The sequence below is a fragment of the Paroedura picta genome, chromosome 6 (assembly GCF_049243985.1).
Source record: "Paroedura picta isolate Pp20150507F chromosome 6, Ppicta_v3.0, whole genome shotgun sequence".
NCBI lineage: Eukaryota > Metazoa > Chordata > Lepidosauria > Squamata > Gekkonidae > Paroedura > Paroedura picta.
The window spans coordinates 85,582,767-85,604,283 of NC_135374.1; the positions used below are offsets into that span (position 1 = coordinate 85,582,767).

Below are 21,517 nucleotides of genomic sequence, written 5' to 3' on the forward strand. Positions count from 1 at the left end.
GGTCAATAAACAACAGTGTTCTCTGATAATTCAGCAGTCCTTTATACCAGCTGTCCCCAACCCCCGGGCCAGAGACCGGTACCCGTCCATGGATAAATCGGTACCAGGCTATGCTCCTGCTCCTCCTGCCTGGTTGTTGCCTCAGGGGCAGCCCTGCCACTCTGCCGCCAGCTCACCTTTGGTGCTCTCTGGTGGCTGACATGACTCGAGCTCTCCCTTGGGGCTGCACTGCACAGCTGCTGCAGGCAGTGCCCCCCAGTGGGCGGTGGGAAGTCAGGGGCGCCAGCGGGAAAGCAAGTGGAGCAGGGGCTCAGGTGGTAGCGATGTCCCTCAGCAAATACCCTCTCCCTGGGCCTCAGTAAAATTGTCAAGCGTTGACCTGTCCCCAGTGATAAAAAGGTTGGACCACTGCTTTATAGCATGATTGGACCACCTCCCTGTATAAATGCACTCACATATTTTTGTTTTCCATGCAATCCAAATATGTGACTTTTGTTACTGTTTCCTTGACTAGTAGATTCAAGCATTCATGGCAAGATCTAGAACATTTTCAGCCGTTGCCCACCAGGTCTTTTGAAATAGACCCTGGAGGAGGTTCACTAAGTTCTCGGATCCCTTCCTAAAGAAACTGAAAGGCCCTTGCTTTTTCAGAGGATGTGTTGGTCTTAAGGGTGTTCCTTTTATGAGTGATTTCTGATGTGGTTATTGGTATCAATCTTTTCATTGTAATAGGTACTGCTTCTTATTTTGCAGACATTTAAAAATGATCATCCTATCCTCTGGTAGTATCTTCATGTCTCAGGACATTCTTTTCCTCTTAAATTCCAAGGAGTGCTAAGATGGTAACCATTTCATAGGTATCTCTTTCCAGCATTTTAAATATTCTTATTATCCTTGCAACATTTTTGAACCCAGTAAAATCATCCATATTTCCTGAGGTCACAGTTCTGAATGCCCATCTAAAAACCATCTCTCTTATCTACACAAATCATGATTACCCCAAGAGGTTCTTCTAGATACATACCTTTATTGAAATGAACAAGAGCTGGATGAGAACTTCCAGTTAATTCTGCCCATTTTGGAACTATGGAAAACTTTTAGGAACATAAGAATTGTCCATGGGGATATCTCTGGAGAGGAAACTGAAAATATACACAGTAGACAACCCAGCCATGCTGGTCCCATGTACTGCATATTGGTCTTCACGTTAGTCCATATAAATCACAGCAGCCATATGGGCCAACAGAAATCTCCATGTGTCCTAAACCACCTGTACTGCAGAAGTCAGATACACTCCTTTGAGCTTGGCTTCTCCACAAGAGATATTGAACCAAACAGTGATCGTGAAGAAATTATTGTGAAGAAACCAACTGAAGCATTGCTAATCATGATGGATAATATTTGCAGTTGTATCCTAGAGCTGGAGTTACATGCAGTGGTGTATCCACAGTATGGCAGGTATGGCATGTGCCCTGGGCAACATTTGATGGGTGGCACTACTGACAAGTTTCTATTAAAGTCAAGCCATCCTGGGATAGTGACTCTCAGCATGTGTCAGGGACATATAAAAATAGGTGAGATGTGTGACTGTGATTACAATAGATCAGTGGTCCCCAACCTTTTTATCACCGGGGACCAGTCAATGCTTGAGAATTTTACTGAGGCCCGGACAGGGGGTAGTCTTTTGCTGAGGGACGTCACCGCCGCCTGAGTCCCTGCTCCACTTGCTTTCCCACTGTCCGCTGGAGGGCGCTGCCAGCAGCAGCTGCGCACTGCCACACCAAGGGGGAGCCCCAGCCATGGTGGCCGCCGGAGAGCACCAAAGGTGAGCCGGCGGCAGAGTGGCAGGACAGCCCCTGAGGCAGCAGCCAGGAAGGAGGACGAGGAGGAGTCTTGGACCGGTACCAAGTGATCCGCGGTCTGGCACCGGTCTCCGGACCAGGGGTTGGGGACCACTGCAATAGATCATTCTACTCCCATTGGAGAAGCAAGGCTAGCAGTCTGTGGGATCCAGTTCCCCCCTGAAGTCATTGCCCCAGCCTAGCCTGATGTCGTCAAATCTCAGAAGCTAAGCAGGGCTGGCATGGAAGCAGGCAATGGCAAACCAACTCCAAACACCTCTTGCCTGGAAAACCCTATAGGATTGCTATAAGTCAGCTATGACTTCATGGAAAAAAAAGAGGAGGGGGATATTAAAAAGTTATCTGTCCCAGGTGCTAAATAGACTAGGTATGCCACTGGCTACATGTCATTTAAAACGTAGCTCCCATTTCCCTACAGTATTCCTGTTGGCAGCAGGGTTACTGCAGGCTCCTCCAACAATGACAAGATATGCTGTTGCATATGCCCAAAAAAGACAGGTAATACTCTCCATTCATATGTGGCATGTTTATGAACAATATCATCCTTTGCCTACTGATGTCACATTTCTTTGACTTATAGCATGAAACTGCTGTGCTCTCTGTCACAAACCCTTAACACACCTGAAAATGAATGGGTCTTTATTCCTAGCACAGCCTAAAACTTCCTGCATTTAGCTGAAGATCTTTTTTGTGGTTGCTTCCTTGTATGTACATGACACCTTAAGCAAGCAGAACTTTGATTCGATTCCTGTGTCTGTAATGTGAGACTACAAATTATTGACAGTTCTTGTAGTATTTTATCATAATGCTGCAAGTGTGCACTTTCTCCCACAATGGCAATCAGGAAATACATTCAACAAACATAAACCTACCTTGAGCCAGTACCTCAGTAATGGATCTGAAACACTCATCAAAATTAGCAAATTCATGACTTCATGCAAAGCCCTGGAGATTGTTGTAGATACATATACTGTAGATGGTAAACATATTACTTACAGCTGGAGAACACCAGTGGGCATGAATGCTTATCCATTGGGAAATTATGTAATTGCAGCTGGCATTCAGCATTGATGGTAAGCCTATGGAGAAATCAGGTAGCTGATATTGTATCCATGTGATAAAAATACTTAACAATGAAAATGTTTGTACCTTGAAAGCATTTCAAAGGCTTGGTTGTTAAAAGTGCTCTTTAGAAGTTTGTTATGATATATAAATATGCATGCATGCATGCATGCATGCATGCATGTATATGTATCCTTGTGTATTACCCTCACAGTATGAAGGAGCAATAGTCTACCATTCCTTTCCACCAGACTTAAAAAAATATGTGACAGACTCAGCACTGAAACCTGCTGAAGGAGAAAAATCATGTAAGCAGCATCTCCAGATGAATGCTTCTATGGGCAGAAGGATTTTCACCTGCAGAGCTCCATTTTCTCTCTCTACCAGCAGCCTGAAATGTCCTCCCAAATCCTGGTTCTCAGGGTGCCCTCTCCCCTGTAAAAATGGGACAGTTCAAGTTGCCAGAGGAGAAGGGAGGAAAGAAAATCTATGCATGCAAAAGTATTTGCATGATGGAACCTTTAGTCTGGATCCAACTCCCTGTCACCATGGAGAGGATGGTTCATAAAGTTGCTAATCATCAGATTGGACATGAAGAGCTCCTGCTTTTACAACTGCTCTCCAGGCCTGTGGTCAAACTGTGGTCCTCCAGATGTTCATGGACTACAATTACCATGATCCCCTGCCAGTGTTTGCTGGCAGGGTCTCATGGGAATTGTAGTCCATGAACATCTGAGGACCACAGGTTGACTACCCCTGCTCCAGGCTACACAGATCTGTTCCCCTGGAGAAAATGCCCGATTTGGAGAGTGGATTCTATAGCTGCTGAGGTTCACCCCTTCCCCAGCTTCCACCCTCTCCAGACTCCACTCCTAAAATCTCCAAATGTTTCTCAGCCCAAAGATGGAACCCTAATAATTTCTCATCGCAAGCATAGCAAAGTAAATCTATAGGATCATTGTACTAATTCCAGAATTGGGCCAAGACCTCAGGGAGAGTGAACAAAAGTCTTTAAATGCAAAGGCACAAATGTTTACTTCCTACCTCAACGTGTACAAGATTTTCCCATCATTCCATATTCTTAGGAGCTGATTTGGTGTAGTAATCCAATGAGCTTCCGCAGTTTTAGAATTCCTGAAGATAGTATCCGGGATCCAAATTAACCCAACCATATTGCTGTTGAGGGTGAGACTTCTTTTCATGGTGCTGTTAAAACGAAGGCGGCTATCAGTCCATGTCTGAGCAAAAAAAATATCAATTTGATATTCCTGTAATCAAAGAACAATAAACAAATTGGTTACAACTTAGACAAACCTGATCCTATGTTTATGAACAGTTTCAAAATTCAATTGAAGTAATACTTTATATTTACCGCTTTTCCCTACATAAATTCATGTCAAGATCAAAACTGTTATTTGTGTCCTGCTTTTCTTCCATGGAGTTTCAAAGTAGAGATTCCAGATGACCTACCATTCAGGTATCATATAGAATCATAGAGTTGGAAGGGCCTCCAGGGTCATCTAGTTCAACCTCCTACAAAATGCAGGAAATTCACAAGTACCTGCCACTAGAGTGACCCCAATTCCATGCCCAAATGATGCCCTGCTCCCAAAGCCAGAATCCTTGGCCAGTCTGGGCTGGAAAATTCACCTTCTTATCCCAAAGTAGTGTTTGACATTTACCTGGGCAAGCAAGAGATATAAGAGCCAAGCACTGACACGATCCCTTCTTCCCACCCACTTACAAGCTGCCTAAATTCATAGAATCAGCATTTCTGTCAGATGGCTATCCAGCCCCTGCTTAAACAATTCCAAAGAAGGAGAAATCACCGCTTCCTGAGGAAACTGATAAACTTCTTCCAAATGTTTAGCAAAAAATTATTTTGAATTAATTTCAACCCATTGGTCCGACCTTCTAAGGTAGGGGTAGTCAAACTGCGGCCCTCCAGATGTCCATGGACTACAATTCCCAGGAGCCCCTGCAAGTGAATGCTGGCAGGGTCTTCTGGGAATTGTAGTCCATGAACATCTGGAGGGCCGCAGTTTGACTACCCCTGTTCTAAGGCAATGAAAACAATTCCGATCCATCCTCTTGTGACATCCTTTCAAGTACTTGAAGATGCTTATCATATCACCTCTTAGTTGTCTTCTCTCCAGTTGTCTTCTCTAAACAGAACTGCTAAGCTTCAACATCATTTGACCAGCTCTGGTCCTGACCTCATATTAACCTAACTTACAGAGTTGTTGTACTGAGGCAATGGCTTTAAAATACTTGAAATTAGCAATATAACATCAAAATATTATGAGCGCTAACAAATGCAGCCACACCATCATCGTTGGTTACCAAATTGCAGCAGAAGAGGAGTCCAGGCCACACAAGAGGGTGGAGAGCTTTGGGTAGTGGTGCACAGGGCATGCTGAGGCTTCTCAGGGGCACTGGGCACCCAGAATAGTCATGTGACCCTGGGAGGGGAGGGGCCAGTGATGTGCGCCCTTATTAGGATCATGCACACAACACCCAGCCTCTTTCCCCCTCCTGCATCAGTCTAGGAGGCTTCCCACCAACCCTCCTTAATTTAGCTATTTCTTTGTAATTAGCATAATGGATTGTTCCTGTAGTTCTTATAATGGTTTTGCTGTTTTTGCTTTGTCACAGCTGGCAGTTCCCGTAGTTGTTATACGTACTGGTTATGCTATTTTTTTGTTTTAATGTTAAGTGCTGGCTTGCACTCCAACAAGCAGGAAAAGGATTTCAGGAGACATGCCAGTAGACCTGCTAGCTGAATGCAGGGATATCTCCTTCACTACAGTCCCTGGAAATTCCGTCCCAATGGGGGATAGTGTGTGTAGCTTTGGAGTAGCTGAATGCTGGCAACCAGCAGGAAACTTTGGGGGTAAGGAATAATATTACACAATATTATGGTGTCACTCCTGCTTTTATTTAGAAATCATGACTCTACAAATTAGCTTATCTCTCTATATTTTTTTCCTTTTTAATTACTTTTTTCATAACTAGAGCAGCAAGCCACTACACATAATAAGGGAAATCCAAGGTTCATGATTTGAGTTACAATGTGATTTTACTACAGTCACCAAAATATAGGGTTTTTTAACCATAGAGATATGGAAATAACTAGAGTGCTATGACATCAGTTTTGGGTACAAACCGGAAGTGACATCATGATGCTGTACATCATTGCATGCATTGCTCTCTGCCCATCGTTCCCACTAGAGCAATGAAACACCGTAGAGCCTGGAGCCCACAGGTGGAGCTTGCCCTCTCAGAAGATGGCAACTTTATATTCTATGCTCCCATGGGAAGTGGGAAGTGGGAATATGGTACTCCATGAATAGAAGTCCTTGCAGCTATTAGTGGGAATTCAAGACTATGTGTTGTATTGAGCTATTACTGATAATATCAGATATTACAGATATTTGTACCCTACTTTTAGAAATCTAATGCTGAGGAATATTTATTTTTATAAATCAAATAAATAACATCTGAAAAATAAATGCCTCATGAAGACCGTTTATGCACTGGAGGTTTCATGCCAGGCTGGAGGTTTAGTTGTGGCAGGTTGCCCCACCTCTTCCTGTACCCGCATGGGGGAGCATTTGGCCAAGTGTACCTCATCCGCCCCTGATTTGTGCTCTTGCACAAATGCTAAGTTCTCAGTGCATAACCGGTCATATAGTGGACATAATAAAGACTATAAATCATTGGTTATTAAGGCTATGAATCATTGGTTAGGTTTAATGTCCCTTGTTTTGAATAATTGACACTCCTGAAATTAACTTGCATTTTGCCAGGGGAAACTAGGGTGAGGAGCACAGTCCCAGAAAATTTCATCCCAGTGGAAGACATTTAAGAAAATAAAAAATCTGGACCTATTAAAAATTTCTGCATGCTTTCATAACACAAATGTGGAAAATATGTCAGAAACATGTGAAATGTATTATTAGCACACAAGTTGTCTGGGTGGCTTTATTTTTAGAGAAAGAGTGCACTCAAGGCTTAATAAATTTAAAGGTTTTCCCTCCTGGTACATATATTCACCTCCCATAAAAGTGAATGTAAACATTAGTGGAGTCTAGTAATTATTTAAAACCAAATGTAAATATATTTATTTATATATTAACTTACTATACTGTGTAAATTTTAAGACATGGAAAATTGTTATGCTAATGCTGATTAAAATTTTAACGTATGAATTATTTAGAATTTGTGTTTATACAGAGATTTTGTTCCTTGTATGTATTTTAATGTGCATATATTTATTTTTAAAAATATGTATGCTTTAAATAATGCTCTATATTTAATTATTTAACAGCAAATAAAATTAAACATTTGGAACATGTATTCAGTTTAGGGAGAGTATGTTTGTGTGAATTAGCCTCCTGTATTATTACTTCTATTACTTTACCTCTTCATAAAATTCTAAAAAGATACAGAGAAAAACATCTTGTGCAAACTTGTATATGATAAACATATCTATACAACTGGGACTAGATAATACTGTGTCTAACCACATTTGGAACAGTTTTAATTACTTCTGTACTTCTGAAAAGGAAATAATTACAAAAACTGAGATTGGTTTAAAGAAGAACTTATTTGTAAAATGCTCTATTATATTTGAGGATATTGCTGAACATTTTTGTATTTGGGGCTGTTGTTACTAATTGTGTTTTGTATAATCTAGCTCTGTACCAGATAGCATTCTTATTTCATGATTATCACATGCCAAAATAAGAAAAGAATGTCACCTTACTGGAGCCCAGTTTGTGAATTACAACTGTTGAGCTGAGACAATCCAGTCAGTCAACAACATCCTGATATAATTTTGGGGCTTCATCACAGGGGACAGCCAGAAAATTTCATGAGAGTACACTTATTGTGGAGGATTTTAATATATTTTGAGATCTTTTAATGTTTAATAACCACAATTATGGCATATAACACATGCTGCATTATATTGGCCCATTATGCACGGCCGCCGAAACGGCGATTTCGGGTCACATGGAAAACGCGGAGGGGGAAGACGCGACGCACACCGGTTATGCACGGGGCGGGGCGCGACGGCGGCAAAACCCAGAGTAACCGATTATGCACGTGGCGATCCGGGCGCCGCTTCTGGTTGCGCCCCGGTCACCCGGAAGCTGCGCTTTCTTCTGCGTTTCGCTGACACGGCTTTTTCGGCGGCATGCACCGAAGCTGCGGCTGGTTGCAGCCGGCACCGTGCGTTATCGGTGATTTTAGTCGCCGCCATTCCACCCCGAATGTGTGCTAAAACCCCCGTGCATAATGGGTCATTGTGTCCTGTGACGTTGTCTGAGTCCATTTTCCTGAGGTATATCTGGTATTTGCTGCTGCAGGGATTCATCTTTTTTCCACACATAACACTGCCTCACACTGAATTAGATCACTGATTGATCAAGATCAGTATTGTCTACTCAGGCTTGTCATGGCTTTCCAGGATCTCCAGATAAGGGTCCTGCACAATACCTACCTTTTTACTGAGAGATGGAACCTGTGACCTTCTGCATGCCAAGCAGATGGTCTATAACTGAGCCACAGCCCCTGCTCCAATGATATCAGCAATCGCTAAGAGAATCACATATTTCAAACCCATGGAAAATGTATTAACATTGTCAGTGTTTACTGTAGGTTTTTTTGCAGTGGAAACTTCTCTTTCAGCTGAATTTCATGCTAGTATATGAAGAGTTTTATTCTCCAAAGACTTCCAAAAAGATTCCAACTTTATTTTTCTCTCCAGATGGTTGACATCTCCTACTTACCAAATAAGGATGACATCCTGTAATTATATTCTCAAAATTGCTACATCCTTTACTGAGCCCATAATGAACCACAACAGCTGGTTCATACCCATATTATACAAAGTAGGTCTTACATTTGTCAAGGCTGTGCATAACACCACATTACTACATTTTAAGATAGGACTGCAAGTCCACCCAGTACTTTGCTGTACAATTTACTTAAGCAAGCCAGATAAATTTTGGGATTATTTTACAGACTTCTAAAACTAGGTAGCCACCTACTTATACAAAGTGTAACCAATCGTCATTTCCTTTTGGTGCAATTGCTTCAAGAAATACTGTTATGTCGTCTAAAATATTTTGAAACTTTTCCATTTATTATCAGGATTTCTCTGTCACTCGGAAGTCTCTCTTTCTCTCTCCTTATATATATAGAATGTATGCACATATCAAACAATTATTCCTCTGATACTTGAACTATTTTGTGTTTTTTTGAATTTTTTAGGATGACCTTCATTGAGGTAACACATATTTGAAACTGATTCTTAAAATTGAGTGCATTAATATAGAATACAAACCCCTGTGGACACAACAAATATGGTTTGTGAGGGCAAAGATTATGCAAATTTCTCATGTTACTGGGGAAAAAAACAGCTGGTAAATCCTTGTGGTAACAGAGGCATTATAGAAATACCTTTCTATTTCACTAATTACCTGTCTGGCATTAGAGGTAATAGTAGTGTTCTCCTAAACTTATCCCAATTACAAAAGTTACCATTTGTTGCTATAGTAACTCTTCCCCCTCTCTTCTTTCACAGCAACAGTTCTCCTAGTTGCTATAGTAACATATTACAACAGGCTCCTCTTTATAACGCAACTACTATTTTGTCTCTTCATTGTAATTTGGCCCTTGGTGCTGATATTTTTCTGTAGAGGCATCATTGGAATCTCCTAGAATTACCTTGTGCAAACAGATCACTCAGCATGGAGGTGATGCTGCTGTCAACATTATGATCAGTTGTAACCTTGACAAACACAGTCACCTTGGACCCTCTATTTTTACCTGAACAGTAGTTTTTGCAAAATAACTGCTTGTCTCTAGTACATATTCTGTCTTCCTCTCAAACCTATTTGGAACAATGCCAAATAGGGAGAAATTGAAGAGGGAGCTTCACTAACCATGCCCCATTTGTAAAAGATGGATACACTCTGAATATGAATGAAGAGTATATGGTGATCAGGAATGGGTGGGATTATTTTGAATTGTGGGTTATTTCAGTGCATCAATAGTTGATTTTAATTTTCTGACCAGCAGACAAAACATGAAGAATGAGTCAGAGACAATGAGAAGTTGTGTGTGTAACAGGGCTGGAACAGAACTACCCCAATTACCTGTATTTTGGCTTCCAATATTCAGGTCCATTCTGCAAGAGTTAAAAGTAGCAGAAGTCTTACAAAAGGTAAACGCTACAAATTTGACATTCCGCATGACGTTGCACACAAGCTGCAACACTCCTGGAACACTAGCGCTAAAATCGCTTCGTTGTAGCGATTTCTGGGGAATCGTGAAAAGTGGATTCACCCTCAGAAAATCGCTGCACTCCTGCCAACAACCTGCAACACTTGCAAAAAAGACATGTGCATTCTCAATGTTGCAGTTGCAACAAAGTCCCTCCCCCTGGCTCTCTCCTCCGAACTTCCGGCGAAGCGATCACAATTTTTTTTTCTTCAGAGCGAGCAGGGAAAGCAATGAACCAGCAAGGATTCATTCACCCAGGAAGGCTTCTCCGGCTACAGTCCCTCCATAGAAGTGCTTTAAAGCTCCCCTAAGTCCGCAAGCACAACACAGACCCCTGTTTGCCAGTTCCCTTTCATTTTGGGCAAAAATCGCGCCCGTGGGGGGGATTTTTTTTTCACTTGGGGGAGCGTGGTAATGATGACTCGCCAGCTCACACGCCAGCTAGATGGGTCTCTATGTTAGGAAGAATCAAGACATATTCGTTGAAACGTCTGTGTGTGTGTTGTTGTTTTTTAAAACTGTGCTTAAAGGGAAAGGGGCTTTTCGGGAGCATGATAACAACTGCCCATTGGCTGTTCATTTGATTCACGGCCAGAAGCAGGAACAAGCACAGGAAAAAACACATCCTTTCTAGCAATTCCTGCGAGACCAGAAACCTGTGGGAAATGAATGAAACACTACTGGATTCCACTACAAATGAAGGTATGCGGAACGCCGAGATTCCACTATTTAAAATACCGTTATTGCTTTTGTGAAAGCAATTGGCAACATTGGTCCTTGTGCGTAATGGGCCTCAATTTCTAACTTCTATCAATCATTGCACTATCCCTTTCACTTTAGGAGGGATTTTTTATTCAACTTAACCATTGCACTTGGTTCCCTGACTATTCCAATTTATGTGTGTTTGGCTGTGTGGGGAAGGACTTTGCTCCTATTTACTGGGAAACAGGCACGGTAGACTGAGGAACAGAGGCACACAGGCATGAATCAGCCTCTAGGCTCTACAGGAAACAGAGACAATACTTCACTTGTATTCAGTGATAGGGATGAAGGGCTACAAAGACAGAAAAGAAAATATAAGTTGATGCCCAGGCATTCTCTCACCAAATTGTTTTGGGCTACTGCCTAATCGGTTCCATAAACTCATCCCCAGTGCCCCCTAGCCCTATAAGAGCATTACTCAGAATAGTGATGTGCCTGACCTGCTAAGGAAGATTATAAAAATAAAATTCAAAACTCAAAACAATTAATTGCACATTTATTCAAAATTCTAGTAATTGTTTAGTTAATTTTTTTAAATTGATGAACTTGATCCTGCAAGGTTTTCAAACAGCAAGACACATGGAGCAACTACTTCACTGTTCAGTAATGGGCTTGATGAAGTGATACCAGTTTCCCAATGTCAGGCTTAAAATCACTTAGCAGGAGTCTTAAATCACTGTTTAGCTATTAGGAGTCAATTTCTTTGCTTGGAAAGAAACTGAATAGCCACATTAAAGCCATGTTTGACTAGTTTTCGCCATCAAATCACTGTTGGCTTATAGGGTTTTCAGGGGTGGTTAGCCATTGCCTGGCTATGCATAGCAACCCTGATGTTTCCTACTGTTCTCCCAACCAAACACTAATCAGGGCGGATTCTGCTTAGCTTCTGAGATCTGACAGGATATGTTGGATACACAAAAGGGAGTGATTATGCATGGCAGTGGCTGCACTGGGTTGCTGCTGGTTTCTAGTGGTGGGGTAGTGTGCCCTGCCATTTCTGGGAATGCACAGGAGAAGGAATCCCCGGCACACATGGACTGCCCTGACATTGTGCGTGCACATGCACAATGCCAGGGCTGGGAGAGCCTGCCATGCTATCTGGCAGTGGAAGCAACAGGAGAGGAGCAGGGGGCAGGGGGGCCCACCGCACAATGGCAGGAGAGTGGTATGCTTCTATCCCCCCACTGTGGGGGAAGGGAAATGCCCCATTCAGCTCCACGCCTCTGCAGAGCTGACCCAGGCATTTGGTATCCCTGTAGGGACACCATAGGTTGGGAGAAGAGCTAGGCCCAAAGGCCCAAGTCTTTCTGAGTGCACAGGGCTTCTCCAGACTAGCCTCCGATGGCGACCACAGCACCACAGGGACTGCAGAAGAATCTGCATTCCTTACCGGGGGCCATCCAGAGTTGGGCTAGGGTTGGGAGGAGGCCAGGATGGTGTTAGTGTAATGCACCATTGGGGATTTGCCCTGCTACTGCCAGCCCAGACTTCCTGCTCTGTGCATAATTGGTCAAGGAGCTTCATAATCCCTGTTCATAGTGCAGGATAGCAATAAAAAAATTCCATTGGTAACCAGAACTCTTCGTATTATTTCTTAAATGTTGGCTTCAGCTCAGTGTCATTTTGTATCTCAAATAATACTTCCTGCTCTATCACAACTTCCTTAGTAACTGAAAATTGATTTATCAATCTGGAATTACAATGAAAAGAAGATCCCCAAGTTGCTTAGGTATATCTTCAAGCAGCATATCCAAATAGTCACACACACAAAAAAAAACTTGTACATCATCATCCCGTATTCCAGCTTTCTGTTCTAGCTCATACAGGCTTGGATATTGGAATAGCTTACAACAGCTTAGAGTGCATTTGAATTGAGTTAAGTTTGAAATAAATATAAAGATAACAGATTTGGCCTTAATAAGACTGACCTCATTTCCTTTCAAATGCAAATTCCTTTCATTGAACTATGCAAATAGTTCTGAAAAATAAGTAATGTCATGTCTAATCTCTTTGAGTTTATCACTGAGCAAAGTATTTGTGTCTTCAAAAAACTCCACAACATTGTCCAAAAAATTTAAAAAGCATCTCACAGGATCGCCTTTTAATAGCCAATAAACTCCAATTTGACAGACATTTTAGGCTAATACTAATAAAAATTCTGGTAATCAATTGACAAACTTCACTATGTACATACTAATATTTTGGGGAAATTTGGGTACATTTTTGGAAATTTTATATTTACCTTTGTTTTCTCAAACCATAAATAGACAGGCCATCCATATCTCAAATCATGTCCTTCTAAATCCAATGACAGTATGAGAGAGCCAGCTTGGTGTAGTGGTTAGGAGTGCAGACTTCTAATCTTGCGAGCCGGGCTTGATTCCGCGCTCCCCCACATGCAGCCAGCTGGGTGACCTTGAGCTCGCCTCAGCACTGATAAAGCCATTCTGGCCCAGTGCAGCTGCTGCCGTGCATAAAAGGTCCTACTGTAGCAAACTAATTAACTGGAACAGAATGAAAACAAGTGCCCAGTCTTGGTCACCACTAGGTCAATATCTATCAATGTAGTGGGACACCACTAGGTCAATATCTATCAACAAACAAGACAATCCATTGTCTTTCATTTTCTTGTAAGCAGCTTGATGCTTTGAACCTCTTTGCGTATTTAAACTCTGCCAACACTGCTCAAGTTTTGATTTGACCAATCTCTCCACTTTGCTTCATGCTGTTTCTTTTATTCTAAAAGAAGTATATGACTTAAATGTATACTGCCTCCTTCCACTTGTGGCAATACAGTACCAAGTCTGACCATGTCTACACAGGTTTAAATATCCCAAAAGCAACATAAGACCGCTTTAGAGGCACTTTAAAAAGATTGTACCCATGTACAAGGAGCAGTGTGTATAAGAAGGATGATAAATTACATCTGCCCAAATCCTACTCCTTTTTCTGTGCCACTCCAGGAGCCTCTTCTCTGTATCTGGTCACCTAAAATTTTACCAAATGTATATCATGTTTACACAAGAATAGTTCCTTGACTTAACTCTTCCTGAGGATTTATTTTCCTATGGTACTATAATGGAAATTGGGCCTGTAGGCTACTCCTGAGCCTAATTACTTGGGGAATATTTGTCTCCAATCATATTACAAGAAAAGTCTTCAGTCAATTGATATCTTAAATATGGAACTAAGCATGCAGTGACAATTTACCACTCAAACAGAACAAACAGCTCCAGAGACACTAGGAATAGGGACGAGAGGACGAAAAATATATTGGTGCAGTCTTTTACAAGATCAATGAACATTATCAAGGAAAACAACAACAAAATGAAAATCAGTGAATAAAGCATAGCACCTATTGGCACAAATGAATGCTATGCTGGAAACAAATTAAGATCTTGGATAAGCAGCTCTTCCTTTTCCAGGGACCTGAATATTTAAGGTATTTAATTACAGACCAGTAACACCTCTTGCCAATATTCTTTTGACAATATCCATGCGAGTGATTATAATGTGCCTAACAGCCAAGGAAGGAGTTTTCAGTAGAAATCTTTGGCCCCAAGAAAACACAAAGAGAAACGATCAAATCTGAAATTTGTATAAACATCAAATGAGTTCCTTGAAATTCTCTTAGTGGCAGGTTTATATTTTATTTGTTCCTTTGTTCAGCATTGGCTAAAGAAACTTTGCTTCTACAGTCTTTGTGTGACCATTACATTTGGCTGGGAACAAAGTAACTGTTTATTCAAAGCAAAATATTAACAGGGGAACACCATTAAATAAGATAGCTCTGAGTGAATACTGGCAGGTCAACTCTGAAGCAGCATGCATGTTTAAAAATTGGAAACAGTTTCTAGTTTCTTTTGGATAAGTTGTACCTTCTAGTTTCTTTGGGATAAGTTGTACCTGATAGACAGAAGTAGATAGAGGTCTTTCCCCAATTTTGTAATTAAAAGTTTGGAGACAGATCCATCAGGATACTTTATCATCTAAACCAGGGGTAGTCAACCTGTGGTCCTCCAGATGTTCATGGACTACAATTCCCATGAGCCCTTGCCAGCAAACATCTGGAGGACTACAAGTTGACTGCCCCTGATCTAAACCATAAATTATTCTTTAAAAAGCCATTTCAAAAGACAAAACATTATACAGACTTTCCAACAATATTTTAATCAGTCCTCTGAAGTAAAAATATCAGTATTAAGATTTGCTTGAGGAAGTTCCCAAGAATGTACCATGTACCATATGAACAGCTTCACATGAATATCAGTAATAACAATGAGAATGAATTCTCCTTAGAAAACAATGAACATAAGACTGAGTGGATTTGGTATAACCTTTCTCATCCCAAGATAGCTTAAGGGCTAAACTATATGTGACATGAAAGATTTGAGCTACTATTCAACCATTGCTTTCATCATTAAAAGCAGTAACAAGGATACTGATTCTTTCCCACCCCTCCCAGTGGGACAAATTCTGGATGATAGTGCTATTTGCAAAAAAGGTGTCTGGAAAGGATTTTCTTCCTCTACTACTTTGCTTCAACAATGGCCCAAATTAGCGTTCCTCATAAGAAAGCTTGATCAGGGATCTCCCTGATCACACTTATTGTGGCCTTTATCCTGCTAAATGACAAAAAGGTTTCCATAATACATCAAACACAGCTGGGTGGTGAAAGGTAGTAAAGTCACCATCTATAACCATGTGGCTCCTACAGCAAATGTGAGCTCAATACGTTTTTCAACTCCTGCTTTAAATGCAAGAGCACCTGAGAATAGCTGGCATAGTTTCGCATCACTTTTGCTAATAACTGGCTATACCATGCTTTCACCTAGCTAAATTACTTGTCTTTCCACACAGCCCTGTGTTTCTTTGTCATTTCTCATAGAAGATAATCACAAAGAGTAATTTATATTCATTCAGGTGAGGATTTTTTTGGCTCCTTTAACATTCTAAGTTGTACTCACTACAGCTTCACTGGTAATCCATTTCATGCAGTCTTCATTCGATACACAGCAAAGTCTGAAAGGATAGTCTGATTCACATTACATTTTCTTGTTTTCCAGTTCGCTACCAATTCTTACTGGAGCGTTCACCTTGCCTCTGCCCAATGAATACTTTATAGCTGTTTCAGATAACACTTTAAATTAGAGATTTCCTAAATTCCCAGAGCACAATCTTGAAAACCCATACTGTACAACATTTCACAGATTTTTAAAAAGCACAATACTTCACAGATAAAAAGGACAATTATAGAATTATAGAGCTGTAAGGGGCCTTACAGGCTATCTAATAAAACCGGCTGCTCAACGCAGGATCAGCCTAAAGCATCCAGGAAAAGTAACTGTTCAGCCACTGCTTGAAGACTACCAGTGAGAGGGAGCTCACCACCTCCTTTGGCAGCTGATTTCACTGGTGTTCTACTCTGACTGTGAAAAAAATATGCCTGATACCTAGCCAATATTGTTCTTCGTGTAGTTTAAACCTATTACTGTCCTATCCTCTGCTGCCATATCTATGGTTTAGATATGTATCTGTATTCATGAATGAAATTCAAATCAACATAGATATTGAGAAATATTAGAACATTAAAAAATAGCACACTGGCATTCCTTTATAGCCTTGACTTCTGTACTTATTTTTAAAAATGTTCTGCACACTTGTAACAGTGTTTATCTCAAGGATAACAAAGCACTAGGCACCCACTTTCAAAATACAATTTAATGTTTCTGTTCCATCATCCCCTTGATTGTTTCTCTACCTGGTATTTTATTGGACATATTTATAAGTAGTCTTTGTATGATAACAATTTCTAATCAGTTCACTTGCAAAATTTCCATTCCAGGAAAATTGTTTGATTTTATCACCTCTTGTTTAATTTGAATTGTGTTGGTTGTTCATGTTCTTTATCAAGTTGCTGCAGGTTTGGATTGTGAGTAGCAATATTTTTGTCTATCGTGGGTGTTCATGTCAGGGTTATCAGATTTACCAGCTAATTTGTACATAAGGCTGGCTCAGCCACTGCAAAAGAGTCCTTGGCAAGAAAGAAAAACTGCTATTATAGCACAATTTTAATAAACTCCTCTCTAGTACTGAGATTGTTAAAGCAATGAATGCTAGTGGAGATGGTGGAAATTATAACAAGTTGCTTTATGCATCTTGAGAATGTTTGTGAAATGCTGAACTGTTTGATAAATTACTTGAGAATTAACACACAAGATGTAATAATACTGCAGAGGACAGGCATAAGGGAGCAGAATTAATGGTGTGGGACCGGTCTTAAGTTTGTCATTTTCCTACTTGATTATGTATTCATGCACCCTTCACATGCCGTTTATGTAGCTATTTGTCTGGAATAAGAAGTAACAGAAGGGAGGAGATGGAGACACTATTTGTCAAAGCTTTTGACTTCTTTTCCTACTGAAGATTTCACCTAAATTACAACTGCAAAAGCCTACTTCAACTGAGTCTACTATTTTCTGTGTTTGAGGGAAAAGGTCCTTAGCACAGCTACTGAGATTTCAGAAGTATTTGGACCTCTTTGGAATACCAGCAAAATCATTTAGGCAAATGAAATGTGGTTCTTTCAGTTACATGGTGTTGAGGGATGAGAACCCTGAGTTATTAGCTGTTACAGCAAAGTTTTGTGCCTGTAAAATCAGTTGCCTCGTGGTAGGGTAACCTTTCTGTGAAATTTGTATATGGAGATTGTCCTATTTTATTCCGGTTTTATGGATAAGCGATTGTTTCCCCCCCCCTCTTGTTTTATTCTACTTGTTCCTATTTTCTGTTAAATTCAGTTACATGGTGAGTATTTAGTTGTATGGGTTCTAATGTAAATTTTAAAATTAATCTATGAAGAAGTCTGGAAAGAATTGTTCAGAATTCCAGCCACTGTTATTGAATCAAAATCACACAAAGCTGAAAGACACCGCAAAGGAGTCATCCAGTCCAGCCCCCACCTTCTCAGAGACTTAAAAAGCACATACTACTGCCAGGTACTAATCTAATCTCTTCCTAAAAACTTCCAACAAGTTTTGTCTTATCACCCCTTGTCCTCCTCTCCTCCAAGCTTACCATACCAAATCTCTCAACCTGTACTTTTAGGCATGTACTTCAACTTCTCAGCCATCCAAGTCACCCTTCTCTGAACACTTTCCAACTTGTCAACATCCTTCTTGAACTTCAGCACCTAGAAGTGGGCACAGCATTCCCATTGAGATCTAACCAAAGCAGAATAGAGTGGCATTGTAACTTCCCTTGCTCTAGAATAGATTATATGCTCATAGCAATGAAAATGTCATGGTAATTTTCAAACCACCAAGAAAGATTTTGAAATCAGGAAGGGTCTGCTAGTTCCATTAACACTTTGGCAACACTTTGCATAAGTCATAATAACAGTACGCACTTCGTCTTGATGAATTTGATTGGGGGAGCTTTTAATGCTGTAGGGTTGAAGAGTGAACCATTCAGGATCAAGGGTATCTCTGCACTCCTATAAATCCCCTTCCCCCTTCTTTATGTTTTTCTACCAAGATGTTGTTACTACCCCCCCCCTTCATTAACTGTGGGCTTAATCACATATACAAACACATGTAATGAATAATCAAGAAACAGAATTTCTAAACAAAAGTAGGATGAATTGCAGGCTACTATTTCTCCATTCCCAATTACTCTAAAGTTATTCTTGTTTGCAAAAGGTTACTTTTGCAAGTAGGGCATTAATTGGGATTCTGTGCAACTTGCATTTATATCTACGAGTTGGATCCTACGGTTAAATGAATAGAGATGCTTATGGATCCTCCCCCATCTCCTCTTCCCACATCTGGAAGTCTCAGGTCATCAGACACAAGAGGATGCATTGCACAGGATTAATCAGGTGAAATCATCCCTCCTCATATTTGCTTGGCCATGCCCAACAATGAATGGGGACAATCTTGTGAAGAAGAAGAAGAAGAAGAAGAAGAAGAAGAAGAAGAAGAAGAAGAAGAAAAATTGGTTCTTATATGCCGCTTTTCTCTACCTGAAGGAGTCTCAAAGTGGCTTACATTCACCTTCCCTTACCTCTCCCCACAACAGCCACCCTGTGAGGTGGGTGAGGCTGAGAGAGCCCTGATATCACTGCTCAGTCAGAACAGTTTTATCAGTGTCATGGTGAACCCAAGGTCATCCAGCTGGCTGCATGTGGGGGAGTTCAAACTCAAACCCAGCTTGCCAGATTAGAAGTCTGCACTCCTAACCACTACACCAAGGTGGCTCTCCTCCTTGTTCCTCCTCCTCCCTATGCCAAGTATTTTTGATGTCCTTGTATCCCACAGGCTCAGTCACTAACTTTTTTGAGAGAAGTGGTCACAGAAGGCTTCTGTGAGAAGGTGAAAGTACAAGACCATCTGTCACCACACTCTTGTCCTGCTCAAGCAACCATTGGAGCCAACTCTCAGTCCATATCCCCAAATTTGGAATGCAACAAGAAAGGAGCAAATATGTATTCCAGTTCTCTTCTATATCAGCTAAAAATAAATAAGTTATGTATTTTCTTCAGGTTTGATGAAGTGTTTTGATGAGCTTTATCTTTGTTTACATTATCTTCAACACATTAAATTAAATGAGCTGCTGGCTATGAAGCAAGGAGCACAATAAACCCACAAGATGCTAATACTGCAATGCTAAACATAGTTATACACTTCTATTCTCACTGAATTGAATAAGAAGTGTGTAACTCTGCTTCGAATTGCAGTGTACTGTCTTGGATCTCTGCACAGCACAGTTGATCTCTACATAGCTGCATTTGTCTTCTGGCATCTTCCCAACTCCCCTCCCCACTTCACAGTGAACTAAAGTAAGATGATGTCCTAGTACTTTGAATACACCCGTGTGATGTTATCATAAAATGCTGAGGCAAATCCTACGTGTTGCTAAAATGGAAAAATTAAAAAACGCTGTTCATCTAACAAGTTTTTTGTAATCAATAAACTGAATGGTAAATGTGACATCATGCAATGTCATTTTTTGTTTTAACAGGTTGATATTATAATGGGAAATCAAACAAATGGGTAAAATAAAATGCAAGCAAGGTTCATCATAAAGTGAACCTATTTAGAGGTGTAATGATAGTATATCACAAAACTATGTACTGCCCAGAATATAACTCCCTAGTGGTACATAAAATGATTGTATTGTGCCATGCTTCATCAGTATAGTATTAAGCTAGTGTGAAATTATATCAATCTTTTTATAGTCAAAATGACTTTCTAGCTGCATGGGCTTATCTTCCATTAACAAACAGAGCACCGGTATTCTCTAGATTCCTGAATTATATCAAAATAGATACCTAACATACTGAAGCACGTATTCCAGAGGGGAGGAGACAAGGAATTTCAGAAGAAGACATTCAGATATGCATTATTAAAATTGTTGTGTTATAGATACATGCTGGCACCCTCATTCACAGACCGGAACTTTCCATACATGATTAATGTGGGGACATGATTTGCAAGCAGGGATGGGCATGAACCAGAGGGAGAAAAACACTTGACTGGGCCACCCACAATTCTTCAAGGGCAGATTAGGAAGGCCAGAAAGATAGATGTGACAAGATTTCTGACACGTAACTCCTGCCAGAAAACAGTTGTTAGCACAGCGCAGAGGCAATGCTAGTTCAATAGTCTCCTCCCCCTCCATCCTTGGGATATATGAAAAAGGGAACATAAATGATAGACTTGACAAGATTTCTGACAAGTAACTCCTGTCAGAAAACAGTTGTTAGCATTGCGCAGAGGCACCAGGGGTCTTGGAACCTACTTTGCCTGATTTGTTCATGGGACTCTCAGTCATTTGCACTGTTGAGAGACACCAGCAGTTGCTAAACGTCCAGCTCCATACACACCATAGGCCCCTATATGCAGACAACAAACCCAATCTGCCAGGCCACAGGAGCATCATCAGGGATCTCAGAGCAGAATCTCCTTATCCTGATATGTTCCTGGAGCTCTTTGCAGAGACAAAAGAATTGTTAGTGCTGCGCAGAGACACCAGAAGTTGCTCACACTCTTTGGAGAGGAGGACTCTGACTGCAGTGATTTAGAGGGAGTGGGGAGCCTCCCACATCCCAATTCCCTATTGCTGCTCCCACCTTGAGCACATTTCTTCATGGCTCCTACCAGTCCAGCTCCAGAAAGCATCTTCTTCACCAGTCCTGGGGCCACAGTTTGGAAACATTTTTGCACCCTCCCCAGTGACCCTGTGTAGCAGAGTGAAGGATTGAGAAAGCAGTCATGTCATCAGTTGGCTGATTGCTGTGGATGGCCAACCCTTCTCCCAAGTAGGAAAAATAACCTGATACTGAGGCAGGTTAGGCTTTTCCTGCAACAGAGGAGCCCTTGGGTCTGTGTGTGGCATGGAGGTCTCTCCCTGACGCATCCAGAACTGGCTGGGATGTCTCCTCCTACAGCATAGTTTAAACCATGTTGCAGGAGAAGCTGAACCCAAGATCTGCATGCTGCAGGGAGGTCTCTCCCTGCTGTGGGCAGACCAAGCTG

At 41.1% G+C, this 21,517-nt stretch overlaps 1 protein-coding gene across 7 annotated transcripts in view; it reads right to left on the minus strand.

The window, feature by feature from the left end:
- The window catches only part of GABRG3 (gamma-aminobutyric acid type A receptor subunit gamma3), a 402,032-nt gene that overhangs the window by 182,447 nt on the left and 198,068 nt on the right, over positions 1 to 21,517 (minus strand). For 6 of the 7 annotated variants that reach the window (XM_077343427.1, XM_077343426.1, XM_077343428.1 and 3 more), the window contains 2 exons: positions 3,969 to 4,192; positions 2,859 to 2,941 (listed from right to left, as the gene is read on the minus strand). In XM_077343427.1, the coding sequence (XP_077199542.1) occupies positions 2,859 to 2,941; positions 3,969 to 4,192 (307 nt within the window). The remainder of the gene's footprint in view (positions 1 to 2,858; positions 2,942 to 3,968; positions 4,193 to 21,517) is intronic. The other variant, XM_077343431.1, reaches the window with a different exon arrangement.